At 33.6% G+C, this 22,651-nt stretch overlaps 1 protein-coding gene across 29 annotated transcripts in view; it reads left to right on the plus strand.

Moving 5' to 3' along the window:
• The window catches only part of LOC105492120 (SRY-box transcription factor 5), a 1,036,234-nt gene that overhangs the window by 602,759 nt on the left and 410,824 nt on the right, over nucleotides 1-22,651 (plus strand). For 6 of the 29 annotated variants that reach the window (XM_011759030.3, XM_071070605.1, XM_011759031.3 and 3 more), the window contains exon 1: nucleotides 13,596-13,729. The exons of 19 other annotated variants lie outside the window; for them this stretch is intronic. In XM_011759030.3, coding sequence (XP_011757332.1) covers nucleotides 13,692-13,729 — 38 coding nt within the window. In that variant the 5' untranslated portion in view covers nucleotides 13,596-13,691. Of the gene's footprint in view, nucleotides 1-12,011; nucleotides 12,449-13,595; nucleotides 13,730-16,887; nucleotides 19,121-19,151; nucleotides 19,335-22,651 lie in introns of those variants that run through there. 4 more of the 29 variants (XM_011759033.3, XM_011759034.3, XM_011759053.3 and 1 more) reach the window with 4 other exon arrangements.

Here is a 22,651-nt window from a genome sequence, read left to right on the forward strand (position 1 = left end):
TGTCAACTTTTTGATATCATGGGTTATCTGTCTAAGGCTCATTTCTCAAGGTGGGCCATAAATTAATGGAAATATGTAAATATACTTTTAATTGTATAAATAGATGCCCATATATGTATTTATATGAACAAACACATATTTATATTTAAAATAATCTAATAAAGTCGTTATTGCTCGATTTTAGATGCTTGAAAAACACTGAGGTAAATGATTGTCCTGAATTATCAACACCTCATATATACTTATATAAATAGAAGTAATAAAGCACAAGGCAAACAGAAAAGCATCCATTGTTGTGCTGGGCTTTACACTTGTAGATGGTTGACAATCTTCTCTAGGACGATATTATATTAACTCCCTTACAAAGCTGGCCTTGAAGGAGATGTGGATATGCTGTATACTTGTGGGTATCCTATATTGGTACCACTATGCTAACGGGACAACGAGGTATCTTTCAACCACGCAGAAAATACTCAATGACTGGCATTTTTTTCTGTCCCAGGAATGGTTGCAAAGTAAATGAAGGGGATGTTAAACAGCTTTTTTAAGGAATACACGTGAATCGTGGGAAACATGGTGAGAATTACAGTAATATTGTATATTGGGATAGTGAAGAAATAATAGATAAGGGAAACGACAAACTCGTGATAATTACAATGAGGCATTTTATGGAACATACTATAAATATTTATGAGTATTTTAACTTTTTTAAATTTCCCAATATTTATCCCCCATAGTATATCTTAATTTGTTCTTGGAGCCATTTAGGATTATTTTGGTATGATGCTATCAAACTATACTTTGAAGAGAGAGAGGTTTGGTGGAACACTGTTCCCACCTTTTCTACACAAACACAAATTCAACCCTATTTTTTAGTGCAATATTTCTATTCTCCGTAATTTTTTTTTTTTTTTTTTGGTTTGTTGGTTTAGTTTGGTTTCTGATAAAGTGTTTCAAGGCCAAAATGTTTGAAGACTACTGCTTTAGTGTTTTGTTAACCAATTATAAATAGTTTAATAACTAGTTTATTAGCAGCCTGGTTTATTTTCAGAATTCCTGTTTAAGATAGTGTATACCTCTAATCTAAAAACTATCCATTGTATAGAATGTATAGCCTTCCAGTTTTTTTGTTCTTCATTCGTGCATACCTTCATGCATGTATGCTGGACTCAGGAGCTCTAATCCAAAAGCTATCCATTGTATAGAATGTATAGTCTTACAATTTTTTGTACTTCATTCATGCGTGCCTGCATGAGTGTATGCTAGACTCAGGATTTAGTCAGTTGTTGTAATTCTGTTGATAATATCCCTGAATGTTCTCTAAAGTCAGATTGTTAAATTAACCTGCCTAGTCCTCCCTGATACTGAATTTTGCTCTTATATGGAAATGCCAGATTCAAGGATCAAGGACATTCCCCTGAATCCTGCATCTGCTTTTATAATTTAAAAAAAAAAACTACAGATATGTGACGGAAAAGCATGATTATATGTATTTGACTGGAATTATAGAGAAATAGAAATGAGATAAATTTACTCTTTTTGAAGTAGTAGAACGTAAGTGGTGTCTCTTTTGAGTTTTCTTGACTAGTCTAATGCTCAGGCAGCATTTCCTATATTCTCCTGTGTTTTGTCAGCATGTTAGTAGGATAGATTCCTATTTGCCAATTGGGTTAAGAATTAAATATGTTTTAATTTAGAGGTTATTTGGGTTTTTGGTACTTAGATACATCCATTAAAATATTCTTTTATGAAATAGTGCAGTCTCCTTATAAAATAATTTGTTTGCTTTCTTTAAACCAGAAATCGCTGGTCATCTTTAACATATGTGGTGGTATTTATTGTTCCCCTGCCATGCCTCTAGAATATCAGAATGATAAGGGAAAATCATTAATTTCTATTCATTTAATTTAACAGTTTTAATTGGACAGGGTCATCATTACATTTTCTTTTAGTGAATTGCGGGTTTCTTTTTCAGTGAATCAAAATGTTCGGGTTGCTTATGAAGTTCAGCCCTTGGCATAATGTCACTAATGATTTCTACAGTACCTTGAAATAAAGCAACAGGAAAATCTATCAACAAAGAGATGTAAATGGAATATTTTTAGATCAAAAATAAGACTCAAATCGTTCATACTAGAAGAAAAGGACAACAGTGGGCAATTGCATATTTGATCACTTTAAATGCAATCAAAATAGCAGTGCCTGCCTAATTGCAAAAATAGCATCTGGACACATGGAAAAATGGAATGGCAGTTGTATTCGACAGGATTATTGCCATTATGAAATTAATAAAGAGGTCCGTTATGTTATGAAAGCAGAGGCTAGTCCATTATTTTTTCTCAAATATTTTAGACATTTTAAAATTTCAGCATTTTTTCTTTCATCAGTGTATTTTTCCTGGAGTATGCCTTCATTTTTTCCTTTTTAATATATAATTTTTAATGTGGAAACCCTATGTTTTCTTATTGAAAGGAATGAAACATTTGCATGCGTGTGTATGCGCGTCTCTGTATTTGCATGTGTGGTTTACATGGGGTGAGGGAGGGCTATAGAATTTATGGTTCCATTTTGCCTGAGATGAACTCTGTTCTTCTGGTTTTTAAGAGTCTCTATCACCACTGACTATCTAATTGTCCAAATTAATGGCTTTTCAAATAGGTCTTTTTTGTTTGTTTGTTTAACTCTTTGTCGTGTTTGTCCTTTCTTATCCTTTCTAGTTTAGTGCTTTATTCACCTTCTCACACAGTCTTTTATACTCATGAAATAAAATATTAATGAAATTTTTACACATTTCAGTGTAGTATTTCCATCTCTACATTGGAAACCTCTATTAGATATTCTGCCATTATGTAAAATTCAATGTAGCTTATCACTGTTTCCACCAGAATGTTCCAATTTCCAAACTTCTGTTAATAACATTGCTGTTGTCAATGGACATTGGTACTTTACTCCATGTTGTTTCTTCTATTTTAATCTCTCTTCTTTAAGGAAGTAATATTTAAACTTAGATGTAATGTTGAAAGTGGAAGAGCATATTCTAATCTTGAGGAACAGATTATAGAACGGCCTAGGAATACCAGGATACACAAACAGGGTCCTGGAGTCTTCTGATATTTTCTTCAGGTAAAGAGCGCAGTGGTATTACATACAATGCTGTGAAATCGTCTTAAGGATACAATAATGAAAAAGATAAACATTTCTTTTTATATAGCTTATCGTCAAGTGGTGGGAATTTATGTTCTACTGGGTATTACAGAAGAAGAGTGACAGGTGATGGATTAGGATAAGATTCCAATAGGGGGTGATACCTCAACAAATCTTTAAGGATGAGTAGATGTTAGCCTTATAAATTGGGAGAAGGGAAGGGGGGAAGATATTCCAAGAGTAATGTACACTTCAGACAAAAGCTATACCAGTTTGGTGTACCTAGAATATGAAATTTTTGATATGTAGGGAGAGATGAAGCTGGATAAGGAGGCCAGGCCAGAGCATGAACAATCATATATGTTGAGCATCTTTCATCTATTTAAGGACACTTTCTAGTTCCTTTTCTTTGAACAATTTATATTGCTTGCTTATTTTACTATTGATTTGTTGATCTTTTTCTCATTGATTTCAAAGAGCTCTTTATAGGTCATGGAGTGAGTAGCCCTTTCCTTAGATAGTGTCATTGTTGTCTTTTTATTTCTATAGATGCCTTCTGTCACTTTGAAGTTTTTGGTGTTTATATAGCTGGATTTATAAATCTTTTGTTTCATGGATTGTGGATTTTGATACATTGTTAGTAAGACTCTCTCTTCTTTAAAATTATATTTCCATTCACTCATGTTCCCTTCTAATAGTTTATGATTTTATTCTTTATGTTTGGATATTTGAGCATATAAGGCATTTGTTGAATGCCACCTATAGTATTGACTAATAGTATATAATAAATTCTCTCTATGTAATTAAGGTTTTCCTCTACGTTCTTTTCTATTCCATTGTATTTTCAATTCATTCAATACTACATTGTTTTAATCATTGAGATTATATATTGTGTTTTAATTTCTAGTAAATTAAGCCCTCATTCTTCTTCCTTTTCAAAATTTTTCCTTTTATTCTTATTTAATTGTATATAAATTTTGAATTTATTTAGTGCTTTAAATATGATAGTACTTTAATTTTGAACTCATTAAATTTATACATTAAATTAGGAAGAATTGATATTTTTATGATATTGATGCTACCTATTGAGGAACTTGGTATGTCTTTTCATATTGTATTAAAGCTTTCTTTAAATAGGTCTTGTATGTGAATGACTTCATCATAGGTATTTTGTCTATGTTACCAATGCTAATGGGGTCTTTTCCCTTTATCTCTAATGACTAGGTGTTATCATATATATGAAATATATTGATTTCTACATATTACTTTTTTCCCCACAGTAATTCTGAATTCTCATAGGACTTCTGGGGGTTTTCAATTGATTCTTTAATATATATTTTACTAAGTATAACAAATTAATTCTAAATTCTCAAAGTTTAGAAGCTGGTCATCTCAGTTTGATATCTTTTTTTTTTTTAACTAAAAATCTCCATATAATTTTGTTTATAAAATAACACTTTTATCATTTTATTTTGTATTTTAGGTAGGTTTTCTTGTAGAAACCTAGTGTCAATTCCTAGTGAAATAGACACTAGGTTTGTAATCAAAAGACTTTGGTTCAAATAGTTTTTCTTCACCTTATAAGCTGGGAAATCAGAAGCTAGTTAATTTTTGTCCTTGTATTTTCCTTTAGATTTGTTAAAAATTAAATTAACTAATCTGTGTGAAAATTATTGATTTCTATTTATAAGAACTTGATAATTGTTTATGAAACAGACTAGGATGTCCTTATACTGAACTAGGTCATAATTCTATGAAAAAAGTTTGTTTTTACATTTCTACCTTTTATCAGAGTACTCTGCCCAGAAAAGATGGTCAGAAAAAAACCATTAGGTGTATTGATTCTTTCCTTTTTTCTCAGTGTGCCTCATAAAATTCAGGGCACACCTTCAATATAAGAACAATGCTTATTAAGTTGATTTGTTTACTAAGATTAAGAATAATGGCCCAGTTATGAAAAACGAGTAAATCTGAAGTTAGTTTTCCATACCAGGAAGAGTATTCGTGACCTTAGATATATGTTCTTATTTTTTTAAGATGTTCTTAGGATACTAGCATATTTTACAAATACTTACAGTTTTCTAGTCTATGCTTTGACTTTATGCAATATTTGAAAATAAATATTTCTGATTATAGACCCATGATTTATTTAGAGGTATTAACAGGTGTTTTTCAAATAGTAATATACCATTTGATTCCCAAACAGTTCTTTGGCATCAGGGAAAATTACAAACATTAACTTATCTGTTTTCTTATTTATGAAAATATGCAGTTTATGCATTAAAATTTTAATATATAGATGATTTAAAATATAGGTATAATAAATTTAAGATTCTATAAATGCTTGTTGAGTAATTGAATGAATACATTCATTTGGTAATGTCTATATTATACTTTCATCCTGTCCATAGTCTTTCTGAATTATTTTCTAAATTGTGGCAGTAAGTCATTTTGTTAACAACAACATGAAAAAAGCAAGTTGTCTATATGGAAGCAGCTCTTCAGAGTGTCCACAAAATGCATTTTAAGAACTAGGTTTTCTTGAACACAATTTGCCTGTCAGGATTTCTAACATAACTTTTTAGTTTGCGTTTGAATTTGTCATTTGATATTTTGAAATTTTTGATACAGGCAAAAACCCTTGTATTTATTCCCCCCTACACCAATCACAGTTCCATCACACACATGAGGTATTTACTATAGTGAGAGACTAAACTTATTTTAATTATCTCACTGAATTAAGTAATGCTAATAAATATAATTGTACTTAGGAAACTAAAATCTCAGGTACAAAATTTTTTCAGAATCACAAATAGATGAACTTAGTCATAAAATTAGTTTTGAAAACATCATTTTTGGGGAACCAATTAAGTTATCTTGGTAATTTTAACTTAACTTATATAAATTAACTTTAGTAACAGTTTATTTTCCTCACTGTCTTATATTGCTGTATGAATGTAGAATTATGCTATAGTTTAAAAGGCCAAAATAAATTGTCAACTACAAGTAATAGTCTTTAAATTGTTAAAGAAGGACTTAACTGAGGAATGCAAGAAATTTTATTTTTGAAATGATAAATTGATATATCAAAGAAGAGATCATAGAAACAGAAGTTTATACTTGAAAGGGACCTAGAAATCATGTTCTCTGAGACATTAAAGACCTAGGCAATGGCTGGGCATGGTGGCTTATGCCTGTAATCCCAGCACTTTGGGAGGCCAAGCTGGGCAGATCACCTGAGGTCAGGAGTTCGAGATCAGCCTGGCCAACATGGAGACAAAAATTAGCTGGGTGTGGCGGCACATGCCTATAATCAAAGCTACTCAGGAGGCTGAGGCAGGAGAATCACTTGAACCCAGGAGGTGGAGGTTGCAGTGAGCCGAGATCACATCACTGCACTCCAGCCTGGGTGACAGAGTAAAACTCTGTTCCCCTCCCCTTAAAAAAAAAGACTTAGACAAGACCATGCCATTAGTAAGGAAGGAGTAGTTGAGGCTCTCTTAGAGCAGCGGTCCCCAACCTTTTTAGCACCAGGGACCAGTTTCATGAAAGACAATTTTTTCCATGGGAGTGGGAAGGGTTAGGTGAGGTGGGAGTATGGTATTGAGATTAAAGAGTTCCACCTCAGATCATCAGGCATTAGATTCTCATAAGAAGCGTGCAACCTAGATCCTTCACCTGTGCAGTTCACAATAAGGTTTGCATTCTTATAATAATCTAATGCTGCGTTTGATCTGACAGGAGGCAGAGCTCAGGTGGATTTGCCCGCTGCTCACCTCCTGCTCTGTGGCCTGGTTCATAACAGGGCATGGACCAGTACTGGCCTTGGGGGTGGGGACCCCTGCCTTAGAGTACAGGTTTCCTAACTTTCAGCCTAGCCATAATTTCTTCCACTATACTGTGCTAGATACAAGTAGACTGAACATTGTTAACAGGTAACATTCTCATTCACTATGAATAAGATTTGTCATTCACTTAGTATACAAGCAAAGGAGAATATGGAGAACAGACAAATGTAGTCAGAAATGAAGGAAATTGTTCAAACATTTTCATACTTTCGTCAGTTTTAACTCTCATTTCTCCTCTGATTAGTTAATAAAATGAAATGTATACCTTGGTGGTGGGAAAACCTCTCTGAATGATGTCTACTAAAATATTTTATCGACATTACCTAACAAGAATGTTACCTAACAAAACTACACTGTTGCAAAATAATGGTGCCACTTTTCACTTTGCTGCTACCTCTAGGTAAAATGTCCTTGCAGTATGTTCCCTGAATTACCTTCAAGGTTGAAAAATTACAATGTCAAAGGTTTGGTGGCCAAGAGCCCTTTTATTTGTATAGTCCCATTTGAATGACTTTTCTTCTTATGGGTTATATGAATTTTTTTTTTACTCAAAAGAAACCTTCTGATTTTTACCACAAGGGTGATTGAGTTACATCATTTTCATCCTCATAAATGAACAAACCATGAGACATCACCATGTATCCCAAGGAGAAATGATAGTGTAGAGAGCAAAAAAATAAATTGAAAAGCATAAATTCAGTAGGTCTTATTTTCCTCATTGACAACCTTTGCCTGAAATAATTGATTATTTATATAAGACAGAAATTCCATTGCAAAGGAGTTGCATAGGGACCAGAAAATTGGCCCCTGGGTTTTACCTGAGATTGCAAAAATTGTAACTATATTCGGCAAGGAAACCTGTTTTAGAAATTATTCTTAAAAATAGAGCCAAATTACATGAAGAATAGTACTAGTTCTGGTGATTGTCATCACTACAAATGAGATAAGAATACTATTCTTCTCTGTTTTAATTGTGTGAACGAACTATCTTTTATGTTATTTGTGAAAATGGGACAGTCATTTCTAACCCTAACTTTGTCCAAAATTTGGACATTCAGTTACTGTAGAAACATACTTGTAAAGCACTTTCCTGTATGTTCTATACTTAATTGCCATTATGCGGTATTTGAGATGAACTAAAATTCATTGCCTTTAAAACCTGTGCAGGAAATATGGCCTATCAATAATTTGGATGTTCTCCAGCCCTGCACCTACTAGTTTTGGGACTTGCTCATTCGTAATTGGGATAAGTCTACATATCGCATATAGTTGTTTTGACTATTAAATGAGATAATATGTTTTATTATGTATCATATAGATAGGAATTCCTCAGAAAATAAAAGCTTTTATTTAAAATTATTTCAAGCTATTCTGAATAACAAGATAAATCATAAGATCATACAGTGAAAGCAGTTACTGGAAATGACATCATTTCATTGAAAGAAGTATGAAGCTAGAGTTTCTAAGGTGAAGGTGTTTCTGAAGAACACCGTTTCTTCAAATATGCAATCTGAGAACAATTCATCTGTGTATTCTAACCAACTGACAATAGAAAGAGTATGAAGTTAGAAAGACCTTGAATTTGTAGGCTATTGTGTACCAGTTCCTTGGCATACATGTATTAGGGGGAACTGAATTTTAGATCTTTAAAAAAGAAGATAGGCTATAGAATGCCTAAGACATTTTTTGAAGAGGTCCAATATTACAAGACACTACTCTAAGAGTTTTAAGCTACATGTGATAGGTCAATAGTGAGCTCACCAGGCATCTGGTGAATGACTCACAGATGTACATTGGTTGGAAGCTTCTTTCTTTCTTTCTTTCTTTCTTTTTTTTGAAAGGGGAAGTGTCCTTTTTTAATTTTAATTTTTTGTGACAAAGTAAATAACAGCAAAGGCAAAAGATATTTTCTTAATGCCCATTGTGTCACCTGAAGGCAATAAAATGGTAATATTGTCTGACACTGATATGCTTTGAATTCATTGTGATTATAATAGTAGGAGTTTTATTTCTCACAATAAGTTTTCCAAATTCTATGAGATGTGAAAACTAGCTTGATGGTAGGAATACATATCAAATAGGAAAATGTAACTTGCACCTATGACCACATATTTTTATTTCAGATGTTAAAATAGAAGATATTTAATGATTCTAATCTGAAATAGAGGAATGAAAATATATCCTTTTAAAATGAGGACAAAAATAGTAGGAATGCATGCTGGAAACTATACCTGAAAAGGGGTTACATTTGAAAATAACTTGTTTGTGATTTTAACAGTTCTTGATAGTCTCTTTGAGAATTTTCCAGCAGTGTTCTCTAACATATCTTATATTCCTTAGCCTGTGTAAATCCCCTTTTACTATCTGCAATGGAAACAACATGAGCTCAAAAGCATACTTTTTCATGTTCATTCCATTTTCCATGATACTGCTGCAGCAGTGTCAAAAAGACTTATCCAATGTAAAACTTTTATTGGGGTTTCTATTGTACTTTGGTCATCTCTGAAAATATATTTTATTTGTGTATCTGTGCTTGTCAATCATACTTATTTACCATTTTATGTATTATTCAGTTAAGTTCTTAGCACTATTTTTTGTTCATTTGCTTTTATATTTTTGTTTTAACTTTTCTCACTACATCTGCCTCAGAAGGCTTGGATACTAAAAAATTGATTGGAAATTTGGTTTTATATACATATATATAATTAGAATTGTTATAACTTTTTTTGAACTCTTTTGTTAAAGCCACAGCACTGAACATATTGGTAAGCATTTAATAGATGTTAAGTAAATGCAAAAGTGTTTCTCAACAAAGATATATTTTGAAACCTTAACAAACATCACATTGGGGTATTAGTTCTGATTTAAAGAATATTTATAGTCAATTGAATATCTTAAGCTTTTCAGATGATTGAAAAAGAATTTACGTTTAATATATGTGCTAGTCGTGAACACATTTAATATTTAAACATTTTAACGTTTAATGCAAAATTTAAAAGATGATTCAATTAACAGTATTTTAATATTGAACATTGTATTGATTGGATCATTTTGATCATTTAATAAAATAACCCATGGCAAAATTTCACCAAAACATTTTGGAACAGTCTTTCCTTTTGTTGATATTGTAAAGTCTAACAGAAATGCTGATTTTCAATATAGGATTCAAATGAAAGAAAACTTTTATGGCTTAGAGAGGTACATTTAAAAATATTTATTCAATTAAACCATCATATACAGTATTAGCTTAATGACAGCTTTTATAAATTTTATTTTTTATAACAATTACCTGAAAGCCTTTCAGGTCACTTAAAATGTGAGTACCATCTTGGGATTTTCATCTAACTATAAATTCTGGAGGATCAGTTTATTCTGCATTATGGTGTCACAAGTGAAATAGATAGAAGTGGCTTCAAGTAACAGAGGGGCTACTAACAGTTGAATGACTTTAAATTCTGTTTGCCCAAGTTGAACAGTGGGAAAATTAGGGAAATACATACCTACCCCTTTCTACACTGTGTAAGATCCATGAGCTAATTTATGTGAACAAAATTCCTTATGATCTTAGAGTTCCATTAGTTCAAATTATCATTATTAGGATGATCATTATTATATTTGGCAAATTTTCTGTCTAGTTCCTAGTCTATTTCAACTCCTTCGGCATAGATGATTGCGCAAGAAATAATTTGTTTTTGAATGGCTACAGTAATGTTTGCAGAATATATTAAAGTCAAAAAACTCACTTTCAAACCATTTAAAATTCTCTTATATGTTCTTTGTGTTTATTTGGCATATGTACATATGTATACATATATTAAGTGCCAATAAAATCGAAATCAAATATAAGGAAGGTTCTAATATGAGTATCTTTTCTTTATACAATAGTTGGCCTCGAACACTCCTACTCTCTTTCTTACCTGTTCTGTTGACCTTCTAGATGAGAGTTTCAGAGAAACAACCAGAGGTAGTAGCTGTAGCAAGACAGCAGCTGGGACCATACGGATCTCAGCATCCTGCCTTATGGCCATTATCTTTGTTTCTATCTTTATGCTGCCACTATGTTTCCTTCTTGTGCTCTCTCTGCGTCCTCTCCTCCCGCCTCCTCCTCTTCCTGACTCCAGCTCCCATGGCTCCCTGTAACTCACCCATCCTCCTTCTTCACTTTTTTTCCTCTATTGATATCAGATAAGCAAGATTTTTCCTAATAAAGACAAAAATTTTTAAATATTTTTAAAAGTGTATATAGCTATGCAGCTACTATACCCTAATTCTCATAACCGCCATTAACAAATGAAGAAAAATATAATGTATACATTATCATTTGTATACATTATCAATTAGAGCGTATTAGATCGTAGGTCCCGTATGGGCTGGAAAAAATAGATATTTAAAATAAAGGCAACAATTTTCTCATTTTTCTATGTAGGAGTAGGTTGTTGCTGGAACAAAACATAATTTGAGATTAACAACAAGAAAGACTAGTGAGTAATATTCTTCCCCCCTTCCCCAACTGCTGAAAGTGAAAATCATGTCAGCATCAAGTCATTTTTGCCACATCCCTTGTTAACAGCTTTTTCAGGGTGGGTCATAGTTCTGTGTTTTTGTTAGTGTCTTAACTCCATAGTGACATGCTTAAATCTTATTCCACATTGATTTTGTAGTGTGTGTGTGTATATTTTTAGAATATCTCCTGATGATAGAATTAAATATTAAGTTATTATCAACTTGTCCAAAAATGTATAAGCTTTGAATGAAGAATAAATTTACTAATATGAGTTAATAATTGATTTTTTTTTTGTCTTCAGAATATGTGTATGATGTATCATTGTGAATGTCTAAAAAAGTAAACTTACTGTCTGCCTGTCTCCAGAAAAAAAAGTGGGACCTAATCAAACTGCCGTGGGGTCAACCCTTGTGGTTTTAAAGGCTCTTAATGTTGTCCAGCTGCAAAATAAAAGGAATTGGGAGGGGAAGTTGGAAGGAGTGGAGGGGGCTGGGGGGGAGGAATGTGTGGAAAAGAACAGGGAGTCTGGCTTTTATTTTTTTTTTAAGTGAGTTCAGTGCCAGCCTGGACATTGGCTGTACAGACTATTGAGCCATTGTCTGCTCCATTTCCAGAATAGCCCCCAGTTAATCACTTCGGCTTTGAAGGGAATTTCCTCGTGGAATTCTCCACAGAAAATCTAATCAACTGACCTGCCCTCTCAACAATGGAAGGCTTTTTTTTCCTCTCTTTCCCTTATTGGGGCGGGCTCTGTAATGTAGCCTTTTGTGCAGAATGAACCCTCCCAGTAGGAGTGGAGAGCGTGTGTGAGTGACTGAGTGTGTGTGTGTGTATGTGTGTGTGCATGCGTGTGTGAAGAATGCACACTATCTCGTGTTGGTGAGTGTGTGCTTACTCCCTGACCAGATGCTGCGGTGCACGGGGCAGCCACCATCTCTGCATGCATGTCTGTGTAAGTGTCTCTCTCTGTGTGTGTATGTGCCTCTGTCATTTCATGTCAAAGGTACATTACCTGATTACCTTTCTCGCCTGCCAGATTTTTATCTAGATAATTGGAACTGCTATGGAGGCTGTGCCTTGCCAGCCAGCTTAGAATCTGTAAAGCCATAGTTTGTCCACCTTGTTATCTGTGGCTGCCTGGGCAGAGGAAATTAAAGAGATCCACAGCCAGGGGAGCGCTTCCTACTCCTGACCTCCCCAGCGATCCCAAACAGGACAGTTTGTTAGTAGCGTCTTTTTGTTGTTATGTTTTGATTTCGTTTTGGGTTTTTGTGCGCTCGTGGGTGTTATTTTGGCATGCGGATACCTATTCCCCTCCACATCGCACATCGTGTTTTATGGAGTTTAGAGCTGAGGAAACTTTGGTTGGGTTGCCAGGACGTTCGCACCACTTTGCGGAAAGCACGATCTAACAGGGAGACGGACAGAGTGAGTGACAAGTTGTTTACAGGTTTCCTTGAAGGGGCCTCTGCTATATTTCAATCTGTCAAAGTTGCTTTTCTTCCCTCAGAACAATGCCCGATTGTTGTGTGTGTGAGTGTGTGTGTGTGTGTATGTGTGCGTGTATTTCCGTGTGTGAACGGAGAGAGCCTAGAAAAGGGTGAGAAGGAGTAACAATTCTTTGTGTAAAAATGCTATTGCTAACATTTAAATTTTTTGCTTCATTAGTTAATAAATGCAGTTTAATCGAGCTTCTGTTATTATCTAGACTTGGTTTTTAATCAGCAAATATGTTTTACAAAATCATACTGTTATGCGTGTGTGTGTGTGAGTTTTATGATTCAGAAGACAGAGTATGGGAGACGTGTTAAATGAGTTGACTTCTCACATTCGGTGATGTCTAGAAGAGAGAATTAAAAGGAAAGGACAGGCACCCTGAGGTTGTCTAGAGCCTTGCAGCCGGAGCGTGTGGCTCCGCGGAGGGGGGAGCAGCCAGACCCGGCTGCTGGAAGTGCACTGCCCCTTTAAGAGACTGGTCAAGGAGTCCTAGGAGAGGGAGAGGAGGGAAAGGAGGGGGGGAGAAAGAGGGAGAGAGAGAGACAGAGAGAGAGAGGGAGAGAGAGAGAGAGGGAGGGAGGGGGGGAAGAGAGAGAGAGAAAATCAATTGGTTTAGAAGGTTTGGACTCACTTGACAGGTTCAGTTGGAGACGATCATAGGTGGCTGCTGTGACAAAGGGAAATTGTGCTTTTCCAGCATGCTTACTGACCCTGATTTACCTCAGGAGTTTGAAAGGTGAGTACAGTTTTTTCCCCCTAATATATTGAAGTACAACTCTCCCATTTTACAGTAGTCTCTGAATCATTGGAAGATGCTCCCCCAAAACGTGTTTGTTAGAGAAGCTTTTAGCTTGGGCTTCTGCAGTCTTGTTAGCTGATTTTTTTTTGTTGTGGTTGCCCGGACCAAATTGAACTGATTTGCAAAGTCTCCGGGATTTCTGCTAATGTTTTCAGGTTGCGTCCTGTAACAGCAAATTAAATGAACCTTAAGCATCTCTCTCTCTCCCCAACTCGCTGCTTCTCTCTTATTCACTCTCTTATTTTCTTCCTTCATTGATTGTTTTCTCCCCACCTTTTAAAAATGCTTTTGTGCAGAATGTTACCATTTTCAGCATCTCGGTCTCATGTAATTTCTAGGGTGACAGAAGGTTTTAGTGGTGCTTTAAACTGAGGCTATAAGTTCCTATTTGATCCTTCCGTAAAACTTTGGAAGCTGCTCAGTAAAGCACATGACCTTTTGTTGATATAAGAGAGCGTTTTTTTTTTTTTTCCTCCAAAGAAAATTTAACATCACCGCTATATTAGATTACTCCATAAGTGTCAAAAATAGGGGGGGAAAGGGGATAAATGGGGCTGTTCCCTTTCTAAGTTTTAGTGACCACTTTTTGTGTTAGCTGTCTTCACTGAATTTTAATTTACTGTATTTTCCCCTTTTGCTATGATGGCAATAGTGTATTTGTAATCAAGTTGTTCCTATTTAGAGAAGTATCTGCAACATCCTTTTATTTGATGTTGTTGCAAGTAAAGCAGGGCTTTGAAAGAATTTTAGCCCTCTTAATGTTCCTATAAGTACACATTGCAATTTTTAAATTTGAGTTCTTATCCCAGCAGAAGTTCATTTTTTTGAACTATAAATAGAATTTTGTTTGCCATTAAAAAGAATTCAAACTTTGTATTCTGTATGGTGAATTAAAAAAAAAAAAGCTAAAAAAAGCCAGGATGCATGATACCCAGGCTTTTTTTCATTTTCATGAAAGCTACCTTCTGTATAAACATTTGTTGTATCTGACTATGCAATGCAAGCTAGGTGCTAGACCAGCTGGTTAAAAATATGCTAAGTCAAGCTGTTCATCGCTCAAACGACTGAATTTGATATGAAAAGACGAAAAAAGAAAGGACAAAGATTAAAACATTCTAGAAGTGAAGCAATGGAAGAGAAAAAGAGTATTGAGGATAAAGTAACGCTTGAATGTGGTCACATATTAGAGAAGCCAGTATCAAATCAGGGAAGAAAGTAAAATAGCCAACATATATACTTCAGTGCTGTCATCTTTCTTTGATTTCTTCTGTGTGTTTTTTTGTATAATTAAAGTGCATCTTTACTAGATAATTCCAGCGAATGTTTGAGCTTTCTTTACAGTTTTGAATTAAAATTTTCAGTTCTATATATTAACTCTTTAATTAGTGAGCTTTTATTTGCAAATATAGCCTTATTTCATAGGTAGATGTTGAAGTTATTCATAGTGAAACATACTATACATTACCTAATGTAGCGATTTGCTAATTTAACACAGTTAAGTTTTCTAGAATGCACAGAGTAGCACTTAAATGATAATATTCTTTAATTCTAATTATACTTTTTGCAAATACAACTCTGAGACTGATTTGTAAGCCTGTTAACAGATTGTACTTATAAAAAGGTAGTTACATATTAACAGGCTGCAGCCTATTTCTCTATATAGGCAAGCTTCCTGCTGTGAACTTTATTTGTATTTTTTTTTCAATTATCTCTTTTTAAACTAAACTTTTCCCTTTCCTATTCTGATGCTCAAATCTGTTAACATCTTTTTTCCTCCTGGTGGGAATTTCATTTTTTTTTTCACCCAGAGGCATGCTTTTCTAACTAGCTAATTAAATAAGCAAGTGATAATCAATAGGGTTGTTAGTATGACTATCAAATTTAGAAATATTAGTATCTAAAATAATTCTGAAAAATGCCGTACACTATAACGTTCCTTAATAATTTCCCCTGTGGCTGTAATTGGTAATACATACAAAGATGTCAGCAAATCATTACTATTTGTTTACATTGAATTTGTACGGGTGAGTGTCTCTATAGGCACCCATGCATGATACAGTATATCATGTAGACACAATATTGAATATTTATATTCTCCAAAGGAGGTATTTATGATGTAATGAAACTATCAAATATAATTAGATTTTTTTTTTTTTGCCTTTTCAACTGTTTGCAACTTTCACTGAATAAATAGGTCATTTCTATTGACTGTTAATTTTTATTCTGTTGGATCACTTGCTATAGATGATTTTCCGCTTAAACTTAGAAATCTAAAAGAAGACTGCTAAATTTCTTTGTGAAAAAGAGAACTTTGATCTAGAGAACATAATAAATTGCTTGGGGTTCATGTACTGTAAAAGTTTTATGTGATCATTTTTAACTAATTTCATTGGTAGAGTCTTGTCCATCTTTTATTCTTCCCAGCCTGTAGACTATTTGAACTTTAAGGAATATTCAAAACTTAAATATCAGGATCAAAATTTGGGTTCAGATTTGTATGTGTCTATATTATCATCACTAGAAATGAACATGGTCAGTACTCTCAGACTAACAAGCAGTTATTAAATAGTTAAGAAGTAGTAACAATTTCATTGTTTGTTAAAAATATGCAGGAGGTAGTGCAAATAGAACAGTGATTCTAAAAGGTAAAGAACTTGAAATATTTTTATTTTCAAGCATCCTTGTGATAGACTGATTATGATTACTGAAAAACACAATTCCCAGGTGGGAAGCAAATGGGCGTATATGTTCTAAAGATTATTCGTAAGGAAACTCTTTTACATTTTACCGTTTAGAGAAAACATAGCTGGCAACATGGTCTAAATGTGAGTAATAGCATCATTAGAATGAATGCCCGAAGTTTCCCCAAATATTTAAAAGAAGTCAATAAATGTATATATTTAACTGAAAGTAGATAATGAAAAATTGTGACTTAAGGTTTTCCTTTGAGAATGTCACCTATTTTTTGATATTCCAAGGAAGAAATGAAAATATTTGCCTTAAATGTCAATATTAGTTTGTTCATGATAAGTAAAATAGCCATTTTTGATAGTTTCTCAATATTCTATTTCTTTCCTTTTTATTTTATCTGTCCTCTTTGGTTGTAATATAATAGTTTTGTGTCTAAGCTACTCGTTACAGTTTCTAATTGCTTTATGTTAGAAACTTAAATAGCAAGTGTAAGATGATTGCTTAAGAAGACAGTTCTGATAATGTCTAGAAAGAAGAAAAAAGTTGGGATTGAAAGTCGTGGGATTATGCAAATTAGGTTGTTAGTATCACCTATTTGATTGCTTCTCCCAAATTGGTGCAGACAACAGACAGCAGATTTTCTAGATGTTGAAAGGAACACTACAATAGTAAAACCTTCTGCAATAAAAATTAACTTATTTACTTCATATTTCCATCAAATTTATTTCTGGTCATGCTGACTAAATAATTTTTCTTATTAGGAAACTTTTCAGTATTTTTCTGAAGAAAGAAATATACATCAGATCCTTTTACAAACTAATTCATAAAATTCCATGAAAAGCTACTGCTGGACATTTGCAAAAAACTACTCTTTGACATTAGTGGTATTTTAGTTACCTAAAGTTTGACCATAGTAATGAAATATTTATTACACAGATATATTTTGCTTAATTAAAGACTTTAACAACAACAACAAAAAAATCCATTGTGCTCACGAGTGATAAGTGCATTCAGGTTAGCAGGCACACTCTAGGTGTGAATCACAGAAAAGTTATCTGTTCATATTCTGTCACCTAATGGCAACTGTAAACCTGTAAGTTTGATATTATGTTTTCAGGATGTTCTGATAGCCTTTGGTAATTTTATTTATTTGTTATTTACTACTACTTTGTAGAGGAGACAATGTCTACAACTGAGTATAGATTTTAATTACCATGTCAATAATTTGCAAGCTAACTGAGCTAAGACATTGGTTTGGAATGCAGCTTGCATGAGGCAGTTCATAAACCACATTTCTATCACACTCATGCTGAAATACTGTCCTGAAGACTTGGCAGGAGACCTGACTGATTACCAAGAACAATTAAGGGTTAAATGTCAGGTGACATTGTGTACTGCTCAGTGTTTAGCAGGTTTGATAGACATAGAAATGTGCAAATATTACGCTTACTTCACATGTTGGTGTGTTCTTATGTTTCTCAAATATAATAAGCACATGTTAAAGTGTTTACCTGTTCTTAGGAAGCTTTTGGCAAAAATCTTGTATAGGCATCATACATGAGAGGCAGATAATAAGACCTGTTCTGATTCTTTAGCACATTAGTCCTTCACAGAGTTGGAAACTATTTCATATGAATTGCACTCATAATGCATTTAGAAAGCAAAATTACATTCATGGGTAAAGGCTGATTTTTATTGTCTGTTTTCTTTCCACTATCAATTCTTCAGCAACCTAATGAGTATATTGTATAATGCAGATGTGCATTATGGAGGCTGAATATCTCCCTTTTTATAGATTAGTTAAATAAGTATAACTGATGAGTTTTGTTTTCTTTCATAATTTGTTATTCATTTATAATTTCAATGGGGTTATCCAACAGCCTGGGAAAGAAACTAATCTAAGTTTTTCTCTTGTACTAACTCATGTATAGTTCCAATATGCCAGGTCTCTGATTCCGATGATGGCAGTAAGATAATAAGATTTTTAAAGGTTTAGCCAAAGCATGAAATATCTCCTTCCTAATGGAAAATTTTCTTGAACAAGAAATGGACAAAAACATAACAAAGTCTTCCTTCCTTCCTTCATTCTCTCCTTCTTTCTCTTTCATTGATTGATAGCATCATCATTTGTATTAAATGTGAAATTTGATTACTATGTAGATAAACAGGATCAAGTGGTATTGCTAGAATGGGAAAAAAATTTAAATTTGACATGCTTTAGGAGAATGCCACTATTCCTTCATTGTGATCAGGAACTGATAGTGGTTCAGGAGAAGACCTTTTTATTCTTTCTGACCTCTGTGTTTTCTCCTGCAGTTTGGAAGCTGTTCTTTCTTTCCTTTAGTGTTGTCTATTCTTTTCTTTACTTACTAATTGAGAGTTCACACATCTTCTCTGGATATATTGTGGCGTATGGTTTTGCTTGTCCAATAGGGGGGTGTTGCATTTCTCCACATTCAGTATCCTTTTCCCTTGGAGCCTGAGAGTAAAACCTCAGCAGTACTCCCTCCCTTTGCCAGCCTGAGGAGTCAGAGACTCAAAGTTGTTCCCAGCTCTTGCGCCTTCATTGTAGAGCTGCATTCTGCTCAGTGGGCTGCCGAGAAGGACCAGACCGAAACAAGATTTAGAAGAATTCTGGTGAGAACTGTTTATAGGGATATGGTATTTTAAAAGAATGTAGTAAACAAACAGAATTGTGGCATAAACAAAGATAATTAGCATAAACAATGTCGTTTTAGGACAGGTGGTTTAAAAAAACAAACAAAACAAAAAACCCAAATATGAACCCAATTTGAATGCTGCCAGTTTGGAACCACTGAACCTTAATCTGTACTTCATGAGAATTACCCAGGTTTGTTGATAAACTTGTTAACATGCGTTTTTTGTTTCTTTTGTATCATTTTCCGGTCATTATGCCCTTTTGTCACCCAGCTTGAAAGTAATTAATCTATATTACAAGGTAGTTTAAGGAGTTTTTGCCCATAAACATGACAGAAGGAAAATTTAAAACAAAAGCTTATGGATGTTCATAGACATTTGAAATCAGTGTCAAACCTTAAATCAATTCAAACCTGAACTCGGCTTATTGTATTTCAAACCTCTCTTTTATCTAAGTAACATTTTAGTCACTTGGCTCTTTAGTGTTAATACATTTACTTTTGTCTTGTCTTAAAATTCAGAGATTTGTTTTGCTGTGGCTAAATCAGCATTTCTGTGTTATGTGTTTCTTTCTAAGTGTTGCTTATTTCTTATTATTTTTCTCTGTAACTTAGTGAAGGTGGTACAGCAGCGTATAAATGTATCTGATGATCATGCAATATGAGGATGCTAGTTATTATGAACCACATTATCTAAACGTACTATGCCGTCGTGATGAATTTTTATCTGGAGACATTTAGGTTTATTACTAAATGACGTTTTTTCTTAATGCCTTGTACTGAAATGTTTTGACTTAAATGAAATGTGGAGTGTGGTGAACAGAAAGCTGTTTATTTTTCTTGCATTAAGGATCAAAGTTCTTTATTGAAGTTAAAGAGATTTTTTTTTCTCTTCACTTTCTCATGGACAATGGGACCAGAAATTCAAAGTGGATATCTCTGATATTCTGTGGCCCTTCTCTTTGCTGAAATGAAAGCATTTGTGAATGAGTTTTGGTTTCTTGGAGTTATAAAACGTGTGTAAACTAGTAAACCATGTCTCATTCATGTGCTATGGAGATTTCTCGTACTTCAGGGACAAAAATAATTTGGCTACTAACGAATTAGGGCTACCTGCCAGTGCCAACACATAGTGTAGGTAAGAGGAACACTATAAAGAAAAGCTGCTGGCAGCAAATCCGTTGAAACTTTCATATGTAACAGCGTTTCTATTTCTGCTCTTCACATCTTTGAAAGAAAGTGTGTTTTAGAAAAGAAAATGTTAAAAAACAGATGATATGATCTTTCTTAAAAATGTATGTGTAGCTCCACTTTAATATTTCTCATTGTGGAGATGCATAGGGTTTCATTATGTTCTATGCACTCTTGGTTCCCCTACCTTTCCCAATCATTTCTGTCACATTGAAACCTAAGGATCAGATGCATGAGAGTAAGTGTAATATGAAGAAATGAAATTCACTGCATAGAGCCAAAAAAAGCCTCAGAGCCTTATATGATTTTGATATTGGCAGTTTAAGGGAGTTAGATCAATTGGGACACTGAGCAGAAATTTTATAAAGGATGTGTCCTCTCATTTAGGGCTTCAGGAACATTTTCAAGAAAAGAAGGGAAAGAGTTAACCTGTGTTGCCTGTTGTTAATTTCTTAGTGTAGGAGAAAAAGAAGAGGTAGACCCAAATCATGTTTTCTTGGCATATTTTTAATCAAAATTTATTTCAGAATGTAGTCAGTGTTTACATTAGTACTGAATTTGCCTTTGTTTTTTTTTGTTTGTTTGTTTTTGTTTTTGTATTAAGTACGACTGAAATACTAGGGAGATAGATTGTTTGAACACTGGTTGTGAAACTTTTACAGAAGATCTTTCACATATCATTTTAAACTATGTTTATCTAATAAAAGATATCCTAATGAAAAATAAATACAACACTGAAAATGAGAAATATTCCTTAACCTAAGAGAACACAAGTGGAAAAGTAATACTTTATTATACTATTAATTTTTCAGTCACAGTTAATTAGGTTGCTTGACAAAGTTCTAAAACACTTTTATTCTAATTGCAGAGTTAAAGTATTATTTGTTTGCCTACAATTCTTCCTTTGGTTATTTGCCCTGGGCAAGTGTTTGTTGGGCAATGGTTTTCAAAGTCCAAAGACTTTTTTTTCACTTCTCTCCTGAGGTCCCTTTGTCATTTTTTTTTTTTTTTTTTTTTTTTTTTTAGCTAGTGAGTTTCATAATATGTTTGAAAAGAGGTTGCAGGGGGATGTCACATATAATTAAGGTTAATATTTCCTTCCTTTTTTCTTATCTGTACTCTAAGAGGTCTATGTTGGAGATTCGTTAGGATAATGTATAGTATTCCCATTATTTAGTGTACAACGGAATGAACTGGTGCTCAGACTATTCAATTTAGTATGCATTCACTAATTCAACTTTGACCTTGAGTGATAACTGAATATAAAATATCAGATTCAGATTCTTTGTCATCTATAATACAGCATTACGTATTATTATATTTTATGTAATATTCAAAGTACCAATAGTCAGACAGAACACCTAGGAATGGGAAAAGAAAGATAACTATGAATGCTATTCCTAAGAGTAGAACTTCTGTTTTCCTCCAGTCCTAAACATAACTACAATTTGGGAAACAGAGGAAAAGGTATTGTTTTTAGGACCGTAAGGATTATGATATATAAATATTTATAGGGTAATTATTTCTAAAAATGTTAGCATTACTCGACAAATATATGGATCTAATTTGACCTATAAACAATTTAAGAATATTTAATGCTTTAAAAGCATTCTTCGAGAGAAATAAAAGCAAATCCAAAAGATCCTGATAACAATTTAAAGAATCGAAGTGATGGGACAATATATTTGGACTTTTATAAGTGAATGAAACGATAGTTGGAATTCACTAACAGTTATATGAAGGATTATTTTAGGGAATGTAATAGTTACATGTGTGTGCACATGCAAAAGTTAGAAAGCCAGGAGAAACTTTTTCATTTATAGGGCAGTTGATCTCTTGAATGAATCCTGCCAAATTCTAATGAAGCTGCAGTTTTGGCAAAAAATCTTGAAAGGAAGAAATATTTCATAGAAATACAAACAAGGTTCATTCCCGTTTTCTTGTTTGCAGCTCAGAATCCTGTGGCATGTGCTACAGGAACATATAATAGTATTCCAGCTTGAAAAAGATTAAAGGTGGTATTGTAGTGTATATTTAATGGAAAATTGGAACTGAAGACATTGGGTGAATCAAGGTATGCTCGAGTAACCTTTGGGGATATTTGAGGTTTTAGGTTGAGATAATAAGAAAGTTGAGTGTTCAGGGTCTAAAGCATACCTATCAAATGAATGAGTGTGTGTGTGTGTGTGTGTGTGTAATATGATTTATCTCCTCTATAAATAAAATAATTTCCTCTTTTAGGTAAGATTTATATTTGCCAGTATTTTCACTGATTTTCTTTTTTTTTTTTTTGGAAATGTAACATAGTACCAAGCGCTAT

Source organism: Macaca nemestrina, chromosome 10 (genome assembly GCF_043159975.1).
Source record: "Macaca nemestrina isolate mMacNem1 chromosome 10, mMacNem.hap1, whole genome shotgun sequence".
Lineage (NCBI taxonomy): Eukaryota > Metazoa > Chordata > Mammalia > Primates > Cercopithecidae > Macaca > Macaca nemestrina.